The 12,041-nt window shown below is 41.2% G+C and overlaps 1 protein-coding gene across 1 annotated transcript; it reads left to right on the top strand.

Moving 5' to 3' along the window:
• The first annotated feature begins 5,290 nt into the window (after positions 1-5,290).
• LOC146985339 (homeodomain-interacting protein kinase 1-like) lies at positions 5,291-10,875 on the top strand. The gene is made up of 10 exons (XM_085780540.1): positions 5,291-5,311; positions 5,628-5,813; positions 5,922-6,104; positions 6,186-6,367; positions 7,330-7,453; positions 7,587-7,697; positions 8,237-8,317; positions 8,408-8,604; positions 8,750-8,877; positions 10,452-10,875. The coding sequence occupies exons 2-10, from the start codon at positions 5,646-5,648 to the stop codon at positions 10,592-10,594; spliced, it is 1,317 nt and encodes a 438-aa protein (XP_085636666.1). The 5' UTR covers positions 5,291-5,311; positions 5,628-5,645; the 3' UTR covers positions 10,595-10,875.
• Positions 10,876-12,041: the final 1,166 nt, after the last annotated feature.

Here is a 12,041-nt window from a genome sequence, read left to right as displayed (position 1 = left end):
AAAACTTTATCTATTTTCTTTTATTTTACTTTTATTTGCTCTTGCTTTTAACTCTGTTTTTAGTGTTTTGTTTGTTTTTATTCTGTCTTATGCTTCTTCTTTTTTTAATGTTATGTCTTTATGTAAAGCACATTGAGCTGCCTTGGTATGAAATGCGCTACATAAATAAAGATGCCTTGCCTTGCCTTGCCTTACTGTCATGTGCAAAACAAGAGATTATGTGAAAAGAGGATGAGGCTGCTGGGGATTCAGACTGGTGGTGGTCAGAAAAGGGGAACCTGGGGGTCTTGATGTTTTCCACTGAAAAAGATTCTCACCTTTGTGAATATTAACTATCTGAGTTACTCCGCTGAGAGCTAACTTCTGCAGCTTCATCTGGAGGCATCTGTGATGCTGCTGGACAAAATCAAAGAGGACGCCGTGCCTCCTCACGCCTGGATCCTCATCACTGTAGAGCTGGATTAAGTTACGATCGGTCAGTGTTGCATTTGTGTGCTTCCTGCTCTGGTTTGCCTCAGTCTTGTGTTTCTGCTGTCAATACAGACCACCATGGAGGTCTGAATTGAGTTAAGAGTGACAGCTATGAATAGATCTTGTTGACTGTAAACTATTGACCTGTCTGGATCCATGTTTTCAAATAGAGTTTGGTTTTACTTAGCATGTGAGAGATATATCATCCACCTGAGGAGAAGTGACATCTAAACTCTGCTGGCTCCCACTACAACCAAAACAGCTGGTGTCCAGATTTAAAGGGATAGTTCAACATTTTGCCAAATTGGTCCATTGCCATAATCCCTATAAAGCAGTAGGTTTGTTACCTTTAATTGTCGGTGCAAGCTATTTTTAGAACGGCGGAGCAGAGCGGTGAGCTGCTCAGAGCTACGCTACGGAGGCTAATGGGATTTCTTGGTTTCCCTCATCAAACTCATCAAATACACAATCCAACAACTCCAAAACGCTCTGGTGGACAAGTTGTGACCTGCACATTCACCACGCTATGAGATAATAATGGAACTTTACGAGACGGAATTGTTTTCGAGGCAAATGCAGAGACTGCTTGCTGAAAAACTGCCCCCGATGGGAACGCGCATCAATGGTTTTGCATGAATTTGCCTCGAAAACAATTCAGTCTCATAACGTTCTGTTATTATATCATAGCGTGGTGAATGTGCAGGTCACAACTTGTCCACCAGAGCCTTTTGGAGTTGTTGGATTGTGTATTTGATGAGTTTGATGAGGGAAACCAAGAAATCCCATTAGCTTCCGTAGCGTAGCTCTGAGCAGCTCGCGGCTCTGCTCCGCCGATCTAAAATTAGCTTGCACCGACAATTAAAGGTAACGAACCTACTGCTATATGACTATAGGGATTATGACAATGGGCCAATTTGCCAAAATGTTGAACTATCCCTTTAAGTCTCAATGTTTCAACAGGAGTCTTTATGGTTGATAGTGCTGATATAAATCACATTTTAGATTTAAAGACACACATTTGAAGAACAGGGTTCATGTAAGAAAAACAAACTAAATGTTTAGCAAAGCAAAAGCACCATGGTTAGGAAGGGACTGTAATTTGTGAGGAAGGGCACATTAAAGCCGTAGAAGAAGTTATTAAAAAGAAACCCACATCTTGAGTTCAGGGAGACGGGAACCTTCTTCTTGAGATTCCTTATTACCTTGTGGTGAGAATTTGGGGGGGGGGGGGCATCAGGGCTCCAGGTCATCAGCTTTCACATCTGTCCCCAGCATCAAAGGACACCAAGCAGCAGCAGAGCCAGACCTCTGCCTGTTGCAGAGGTCTCACTGAGAGGAAAGAGAATAGGCTGTGACTCGTGAGCCATTACAGTGTCACTGACAGGTCCAGGAAAAGGTAGGTGGAGAGATGGTCACAAATAATACAGCCTCAGCAGGACGCAGAGACACACTGCAGGGCATGTCAGTCTTGAAATGAGCTTTTTGTCCTGCATTCAGATTTCTAAGGTTATTCAGACAGAAATACACCGACACACAGGTACAGGAGGGAGATTGTTTTTTGTCATTATCATCATCAGTGACACCAGAGTGTGAATTATACTGACAAGGGGGCGGACTTCTTCTGCATGGTGAAAGGGAAGCCACATTCTGGGTGTGGGTTTCATTGAGACCTTGTTAAACTAAAGCTGTGGAATAAATGTGCAGGAGTTCAAAGTATACAAACAATGTTTGATTCTGAAATGTAGCAGAGTGGAAGAATAAAACATCATAAAACGGAAATACTCAAGTAAACTACCAACACCTCCAAATTGGACTCACATACAGTTCTCAGAGAAAATGTAAGGAATTATGCTCGATAGGGTCCATCAGGTCTAAGAGTTGCAATACTGTACGTATAGCTTGGCTTTCTTATACCACACTTTATATCTTATAGAATATCTAGTGACGCTTCTGAAGAAGACGGGAGAATACTGTCGAAACATGCCAAGGTCTGAAAAAGAACGTCTTGTATAAGAAAGCCAAATTATATAGGCCTATAACTATAAGTAAGTGTCCACGAGAGCGTGTTGGAGTTGTTGGATTGTGTATTTGATGAGTTTGATGAGGGAAACCAAGAAATCCCATTAGCGCCCTCCATATAGCTGTGAGCAGCTTGCGGCTCTGCTCTGCCATTCCAAAAATAGCTTGCACTGACAAATTAAAGGTAACAAACCTACTCCTAAAACTATAGGGATTATGGCAATGCTAAAATGTTGAACTATCCCTTTAGGAATAGAGTTTATAAACTGATTAAAAACCAACTAACATTCAACAGTCTGGGTCATAATTTTACTCTACACCTTTATTTTCTCTTTGATCTAAATTGAATCTTTTTGTCTTCAGAGCAAACTGAGGGTGTCTTCTACACACATCTTTACTTAAAAAGATGACACATGAGGCACACAAGGTCTGCTCAGGTAGGCCAGTTTATAAATCTGAGGCTAACTCCTGCCGGGCCCCTGTGATTATTTTATTATGAAATGAGGAAGCGTCAGCAGCTGTAGTTTCATTATATTCCTTGAGCTTCCCTGCTGGTCTGAAGTAAGGCTCTCTGGAAACTCTCATCACTCACCTACAAACATCATTAGCATTTAGAGAGGCTGGGATCATCCTGGGCTCCACACCGACACACACACACACACACACACACACACACACACACACACACATACACACGCTCACCTGAAATCCATTTGAGATCTAAGGACTCTCAGGGTCACACACAAAAACAGGAACAGGAAAAACAGCAGAAATTTCAGATTAAAGTTCTATTTGTGTTGAATGACGAACATCAGAGAGAGAGGAGGCCACATCAGGACCGCTCATTGTAGAAGTTCAGTCCTTTGTCCTCTAAAGAAGTGTCTCCTTCCTCCATCTCTGGGATGAGCACAATATCCTGTTTATGCGGATGAGGTTTATGATAGTTTTTTTTCATTACAACAAAACGGTACAGTGTATTGTAGAAACGTCTTTGTTTACATTCATGAGTATATAAGAAGATCATTCCTCACGTTGATCTCTTCTTCACCTCACTCTACAAATCTGGTTCCCTCATTCATATCTCTCAGACCTGTATCCATTCACAACTGTCCTCATGGGAAAGCCATAGGCACGCAATCAAAGCTATCAGGCCAGCCAGGCACACTGCGTCAATGGTAGGGGGCATTTGCCTTGTTACAAGTCAATATGTCAAAGTTATTTAGAAAATATCATTTTAAGGTTAAAACAAGTTTTTATATATATCTCCTCTTTTTTTTTTTTTTTACTTTCTGAGACCTGAGAGCAGATCAGTGAACTGACAATAACATAGCTCCTCTTCCACATGTCAAAAACTTGCTAAGATCCACTTATGAAGGTTAGGTGTGCAATTGAAAAGGGTTCGATGGGCAGACACGGCCAGATGAAAAATGACATTTTTCACAGAATTTGTAAACACACCTATCACCTGTCCAGAAACACCATGGCTACACTGTATGGGATCAGAACTTAAATTGACATTATGCTCAGAGTTTGGTTTTAGGTTCCTGACTGGTAGCCTCGTAAACCAGCCTCTCGCCGAAATGCATTTTATTTCATTTCTCGGGAGAGTCTGGCCTCATCCCCATTCTAAGCATTTGGACTGAAACCCTCAGAAGGCCGAGCCAATCAGCGTCGCCCACTGTGATTGACACAGCACGTTGGCCAATCAGGGACCGACTGGTGCAAAGCCCCGTCACTACACCAACTTGCTGATTGGCTGAATGGGGTTGTCTGTAAACGCTACTACCAAAGATATTAAACCGTCTTTGCTACTACTCCCGCCCACCCCAAACGCTTAGAGGGGGGATGAGGCCAGACTCTCCCGAGAAATGAAATGAAATGCATTTCCGCGAGAGGCTGGTTTACGAGGCTACCTGACTGGTGCCTGTCTTATTAAATGTTAAAAAGTAAATAATATTTAATGCACATCTGATGTTGGACATGTCTTTTATTTTGAAAAATAACTTATTTTGAAAGGCACACGAGACACGTGAACACATGCAGTTGTAATGGTCCTCCTCAGTTTCTTATTATTTGCTCCATTTGCTCTGAATGCAAAGATATCAGTTTCTTATTAATGTGGCCTGAATGCAGTGAAAATACCTTGTTTTGTGGGTCTTTATTTTGTGCAATTTGATATTTATTCAATTTTGTGGATATGCTCTGAATGCAGAGATGCATTAGAAATCAAATATATCATTTTGCTGGTCTCCATTTTGTGCAGTTTGATATTTTTTTATTCACTTCCGTACAGTTGTCATGGTCCTCCTCAGTTTCATTCATGTGCCCTGAAATGCACTTTGCTCAATAAAGAGCAAAATTAGTTTTTTAAAGGCTTTAAAAAAAAAAGGTTTGAATTCTATAAAAGTGGGTCGCAACTTAATGACTATGGGAAAATGTGGGTCCCAGAGTGAGACTAGTTGAGAACCCCTAAGCATAGAAGACAATGCATATTAGAGGAAAATGAGGAGGAAGGACCAGAAGTGTAATATGAAAATAAAACATAGAACAAAACAATAAAACATAGCTACTCTTTTCAGAGACACAAATATTTACTGTTCACATATGATATTTGTTGTGTAGTGTACGTCACAACCTGAGTTCTAGAACAGTCAAGTTCAGAACCTCGTCACAAAGAGGAGGTGGAATCCAAGAGACAGAGTCACTAAGATATCAGTCACTTCACTGTTTACAAGTGGACCTCACACTACCTGTAGATCCATACAATCAGTTACCAATTTTCGAGGATGAACTGAGGAGACAAAATTTGGAATTAAACTCGGTAAGACGCTGTTTATGTCTATGGTCCAGTTATGTTGCAACAGAAAACCAGAGCTAAGAAGTGGGAAAACCCCCAGAAATTTGTTTCAATTCAATACACTCTAACAATTGTTTATTGTTGTTGTTTTTTAGGTCAAATGTTGGACAATAGTGCTAACAACATGTTTCTACATTAGGATTTAACTGGATTTAAATGAAATCTCAGAAAAACATGAAATAAATCAAGTTCATGGCATTTAAAGAGATGAGAATGAGATGAATGACAGTAAAATCCTTCTATTTCTTCATTTTTTTGACCTTTCCCTTTTTGTTTTCAGCACATTTATCAATTAACAATGTCAGACAGGAGGGGTCCAGATGTGTACCCAATCCCCAGCAACTATCAGCTGCTTAACTTTCTAGGAAGTGGGGGCTTTGGCACAGTGGCAAAGTGCAAGAAAAGAGACACTGGAGAAAACGTGGCCATTAAATTCTCCACACATGTCAAGTACGCAACAAGGGAGGTTGATTAACTTTGGTATTCTGATCATCACAGAAGATGAAGGTCACATCTGAATTCAAACTAAAGATAAGAACACATCTGTTTACACCTAAACATTTCAAATCTCCAGGCGCGTATATTGAACGAATTGATGAGTCACAACCTGGACCAGTCCAACATCGTAAAGTTCTACGGGTGGTACCACATGGGATCTTCTGTTGGACTAGTGTTGGAGATACTAGAAACAGATTTGTTGCACTATATGCAAGGGAGACGACTGCCTTTAGAGGAAATTAGACTCTTCATACAGCAGGTGCTGTGTCACACTGACAGATCTGTTGTAAAAATCAACACTTTACAGCTCTTAATTGTATTGCTCACCATGTTCTTGCAGTTGGCTACAGCATTTGACGGACTAAAGAGAGTTGGAGTGATACATGGAGACCTTAAACTGGACAACGTCATGTTAGTGAAGGACAAGGAACAACAATGGATCTTGAAAGTCATTGATTTCGGGTTGGCTTTTCATAGATCAGACGCTGTGGTGGGCTCTCGACACCAACATTCTTTTTATAGGTGACGTTTATAGAGAAACTGCATTTAATTCTACTAGAACACTGGTTCCCTATACGGCCTTGAACTCATGCTCCACTTGAAGCTCTCAAACATGTTGGTAGCCTACATCCAATCCAAAAACATCGAGGCCAGAAATATTTTCTAAGAGCTCTTTCATTTACAGTAAATAATAATTAAATAGGGGAGACTGGGGATGGTTAGTTAGTTTTTAAAAATTACAGTGGAAGTGGATTGTTTGATATGCAGTGGGAGACTATTCCATAAATAGGGTGCACGGTAGGAAAAGGCCCTAAAACCAATTGATTTTTTATTGACTGGGGGTCTACATACTGTAGGTCAGTTGCAACACTTCCAATATCTCCAATCAGGAATGTTAATATGTGTATGTTAAAAAGTAATTTAAGTGTTGAATACACTTTCAATATCAAGTTTTTACCACAATACTTATCTAATAATGTTACATCTCACCCTGAGGTTTCACCTCAGGTGCGTTACAACTAACCCACACAATAGGGTGTTTGAGGCTAAACCATGCATTTTCTGTTTGTGTGGCAGCCACGCCATTTAAATAGCAGACACATGTAACTAGTTTGTCTCACATGTTGAACACACTTGCTTAAAAGAACTCCCAGATACAGACGGAAATGTAAAAACTGTTAAAACCATCCCCGGTCTCCCCTAGTATTGATTTAATGTCTGTTCCTTGACTCTCTTTCTTTTTAATCCTTGATGTTGCTCATTCCTTCCTGTAACCATTCCAGTTTTTATGGATCATACATGTAACCTTTTAATCAGACTCAAATGGTTCAAAAGGTCATAAGTGGTTAAACCCCAGACAACATGAAAGGTCCTGTTACCGGGCCAATCACTTCTCACAGTGTGGAAACCAGTGTATTAGAGTATGTTTACAATATCCAGTGTGCTTTTAGAAACAGATATTTAAATGCTGCTTTTTCTCATAGAGCCCCAGAGATTATGTTGGGACTCCCCTACGATGAAGCCATTGACATGTGGTCTCTTGGGATTCTGTTGGGGTTGATGATGTTTAACGTTTTTATTTTCCCATCATTCTTTGAATACTGTCAGGTAAGTATGCTTCTTCTAGACATATACATCATTCATTTCCCTCACACAGCCTGAATTCACCATGTGAAGAATAAGTGGGACTGGATTTTTGTCATGTTCAATAGTCTGATGTGACCCCGTGTTTTCCCTCCAGATAAAGACTATCTGCAAACTCTTAGGGCAACCAGCAGACCATATTCTAGATGCTGCACTGAAAACAAATGATTTCTTCTTCAAGAATTCACACAATAAGTGGACCCTTAAGGTATTATCTTTAACTTTTATCAAGAATGAACTCATCCTTGACTTTGTGAGGTTTACTGTAACATTTATGGTTTAGGGACAACGAGGAGTTTTGGAAAGCGAAGCATTTTCACACTACATTTATGAGCCTCCACGCACCGTGAAATTCTTTGACCGGCGCAAGACAGACTCATGTTTTCATTCATCAAGAATTAAAGTCAGAGGTTCGAAGACGATCAGATACCGTCGTAGTTCCGACCATAAACGGTGATTTGGCGGCGTTATTCTCATGACTAGCCACGAAACCGAAAGTAAGGAAACGCTGGTCGGCTCGCCCAGCATTTCCGCCACCACTAATAATAACAACATAACGATAGAGACAAAACGATATATTTATCGAAAATGGGCCCATTAACAAGTGTGGGTAACGTAGATTCATCCACATTAATATGAGACTTTTTTATTGTCGCGGAATTTTTCGTTCTGCCGACGGAGAAAACTCCTCGTTGTCCCTTTAAGTCGTTGTTATTTCTTTTCTCTTTCTCTCTCTCTGCCTTTTAGTCAGACAATGAGTACTGGAAAAATAGGATTTCATTCTACAACAAGGAATTAGTCTTCAGCTCCCTAGATGATATGAAAACAGTATGAAATTTAGTCATTTGCAGTTTGTGACTCTACAATTTTATGATTTCATAAACCAGGTAAATAACTGTTGTTGATTTGTCTGTTCAGTTGAGTGGAGAGATGGAAGGTGATGGTGAAGGATGCTCGCAGGGCATTTGCTTGCTAAAAGCAATGCTACAGGTGGACGTCAGCAGCAGGATCACTCCAAGGGCGGTCCTGAGCCATCCCTTCATCACACGGAGCTACGGGAACGTGAACGTCCTGCAGCCAGCATCCTGTGAGCCAAGCAGAAGCCTCAGTGACAAGTTCAGTAGGCTAGTTATTGTTTTATCTTTGTCTCTTCCTGCTGTGGTGAGATATTTGTGTGCTCAGGATACAAGTGCTCCTCTAATGTGTGTGAGAAGCTGAGATATGATATGCAACATGTTAAGATCCTTTGTCTGTGTTCAGGTCTTACCAGGATGCTCGGGATGACGTCACATCAAAGAGTTGTGAAACAGTTTATCTGGATCCTGATGAACCCGAGGACACCGAGGAGATCCGGACTCTCAGCACAAAGTTAGAGGACACCATATTAGGTATGAAATACACACCTCAACTTAAAGGAGAATTATGGTCATTTTTGACCCCTAAATCATTGTCCTGATGGTCACCCAGTGTTGGTTGGAGCAAAAACCGTGACTAAAATTGATGCAGGCAAACTGGAGTTACACCATGGCTAGACGGTGCTAGGGATAGCAACAACGCTAACCTATGGGGGCAATTCTTTCAACCACAACAAACACTCAAAAAACAATCAAATATCTATGGTAGCCTACATGACTCAAATCCTTACGAGACACCACTGAACTCATACATAAACAGTAGGCTATAAACATTGTGTTTATGCATGTAGTCACTCACCTCAGCCTAACTCAGAAACATCCTGGAAAGACATTACTATCCAATCGCAGAGCGCCTGCTCTCCCCGCCACAGAAACAAACACTTTACTGTACACTATTTTTTATTTTACCTTTATTTTACCAGATTGCTTGAGATAAAAAAAAAATCTCTTTTACAAGCAAGGCCTGGCCAAGAAAGCAGCAACAAGATATACACACAAAGAAGAAGGGACAGACATGAGAGAGAGAGAAAAAAAAGAGAGAGAGAGAGAGAAAAAAAGAAAAGATAAATGACGTCCAGCGCCCTATGTTCTACAGTCCGGCAGGGATATGGGGGGAAGAGAAGGAGGAAGAGAGGGCTATATGAGTTCAGTGGTGTGTCATAAGGATTGCACTCATGTACCATAGATATTTGATTGTTTTTTGAGTGTTTGTTGTGGTTGAAAGAATTGCCCCCATAGGTTAGCGTTGTTGCTATCCCTAGCGCCGTCTAGCCATGGTCCTGACCGAGCGAGCGAAACGGCGACGAAAACTCGCGCAAAGGTGTCCTGATATGCAGTGTGACGATTTTGTCGCAAGTATATTCTATTGGTTCAGAATCCAAACCAATCAAATTATTGCTTGCAGCGCTATTTTGAGATTTCTGGCATTTCCTGGTTGCCGTTTTTCACATCTTGGAGTGTTTTTTTTATTTTATTCCTCTCATATTCTCCTCTCTCTGATAACTTGTTTGTCAACAGAAAGCAGCGTGTACTTTTCAACCAATAAGCTTATGCTTCCGCATCGCATCGACGATACGGCGTAGACCCGACACCGTCGTTGAGCATTCAAAGTTCTGCGTCGAGGGAACGCGTTGCTTCCAGTCACAGAAATAATGGAAACTGAAAAAAAATACGCTTTTATTGCAAATGTTGAAGCGCAGGCAACGACGAATACGTTTGCGGAGGTGGTCTGTCTGACCAGTCGAGGCTGAACGGGTGAATTTACCACACTGACGTTCTGAGCGGATCAATCACAGTCCTAAGCATAAACCAGGCTTAAGAAGTATTTAGGGGCGGGACACCGCCACAAAATGTCATAACTCTGGTTTGCCTGCATCAATTTTAGTCGCGATTTTTGCTCCCCCCAACACTGGGTGACCATTAGGACAAAGATTTAGGGGTCAAAAATGACCGGAATTCTCCTTTAATGTGAAATATGGAGGGTTTTGGCATTGTTGTTACAGTAATTCTGCCACAGAGAGCTGAAGCACTTAACATATGTTTTTCAGGCGAGAGCAAGTCTCCTATAGAGGAAGAGGAGGACGAGAAAAAAAGGAAGAGGAAGAAGAATAATGCATTTAGGCGCTTCTTTTTGTGGATGAAGCAGAAATTTAGCTTTCGTAGCTATCATGTCCCACCCTCTGAGGATTAGAGTTTCTGAAAAGATGGCAGCCACAAGTCTCTAAATGCAAATCAATTATTATGGGCTTCAGTGGTTCTGGATGGGCCGTCTGTTTAAAACAATCTCCAAATTTATTAGACCCCCATTTAGCCCTTGTACTAGAACTATGGTTACTTCTCTTGGGGTCCTTTAAATTCCTAATCAATACTTCAGTGTATAAGAAACAACTCCCACAATCTTTTAGATCAGTGGTTCCCAAACTTTCCATACTCTCGTACCCCTTCAGACATTTGACCTCTAGCCATGCCCCCTACTCCTGTGCACATTCAATTTTAATTTTTTTGACCAGAGCTTCAACAAGCACAGGTCCTTCCTCCCTGCAGCTGTCAGACTCCACAATAAGAGCTGCTCTCAGCATTAAACATAATTCAAATGTTTGTGTGTGTGTCTGTCTCTCTATCTCTCTATCTCTCTATCTATCTATCTATCTATCTATCTATCTATCTATCTATAGTATATATATACTATATATAATTTCTTATTATTATTTGTCTTTATCATAATATTAAAGCAGAAGTAAGCGATATTTTTGTTTTAATATAAGTCTTAAATAGTTATATCTTCCGACAGCAATCACTTACATAGAGTGTTTGGACCGAAACACGGGTCTCTCAGTCACTCTGCTCTGCTCTGAGCCGAGGAGAAAACTTTTCTCGTATCCTACAAGTTTTATCCAATGAGGAGAGAGAACGGCATGAAGGGCTGTGTGTGCAGCCAAGCAAGAGTACCCGTATGCAGGGACATGGGCGCCGCCATTAGCCCAGATCCATACCGGAAGTCACGACCGGAAGTTGCTCTTCTTCGTGTATATTATTTCTATGTAGATAAAAAAAAATAACTCAGTAACTCAATGGTCCATAATAAAATATTGTTTTCCAGCGGATATCTTAGTTACAACATGATTGAGCTATAAAATATTTTTTTGCATGGATCGTTTATTAAGTTATTGAGTTATTTAAAAAACGCTGCTAACGGCTAACGGCTAGCGCCGAACGGCTAACGGCTAGCGCCGAACGGCTAGCGGCTAACGGCTAATGGCTAGCGCCGCTCCTGCTGACAGCAGACCAGGAGAGAGAGAAAAAAAATAAATGAAATGTCGTTGGTGGGTGCTTTGGTTAGGGTTAGGCAATGAAGAAAGGAGTTGGTTAAGTTTAGTAAAAAGAGCAGGTAGAGGCTAGACAGGCCAGAGAGAGAGGGGGTTCTTAGAATAACATAGAAATAATATACACGAAGAAGAGCAACTTCCGGTCGTGACTTCCGGTATGGATCAGCTGGGCTAATGGCGGCGCCCATGTCCCTGCACACAGGTCCCTCTCCAGCCAAGGGATGCGCCTGAATGTGGTGACGTAGGGACAAGGACCAATAGATCCATGACGAGGGCGGGGGCTGCTAACTCCATCGGCTGACAAGACTTATG

The sequence above is a fragment of the Trachurus japonicus genome, chromosome 6 (assembly GCF_045865225.1).
Source record: "Trachurus japonicus isolate A0001 chromosome 6, Traja_1.0".
NCBI classification, from domain to species: domain Eukaryota; kingdom Metazoa; phylum Chordata; class Actinopteri; order Carangiformes; family Carangidae; genus Trachurus; species Trachurus japonicus.
The sequence above is the reverse complement of the archived record's forward strand: the minus strand, read 5'-3'. Positions and strand labels throughout refer to the sequence as shown.

What these genes read in the sequence shown, in the direction of transcription:
- LOC146985339 (XM_085780540.1), top strand. Translation starts at nt 5,646, where the DNA reads ATGTCAGACAGGAGGGGTCCAGATGTGTACCCAATCCCCAGCAACTAT. An exon ending in CCCTAGATGATATGAAAACA is followed by an intron (nt 8,318 to 8,407) that starts GTATGAAATTTA and finishes TTGTCTGTTCAG; the next exon opens with TTGAGTGGAGAGATGGAAGG. An exon ending in AGCAGAAGCCTCAGTGACAA is followed by an intron (nt 8,605 to 8,749) that starts GTTCAGTAGGCT and finishes GTCTGTGTTCAG; the next exon opens with GTCTTACCAGGATGCTCGGG.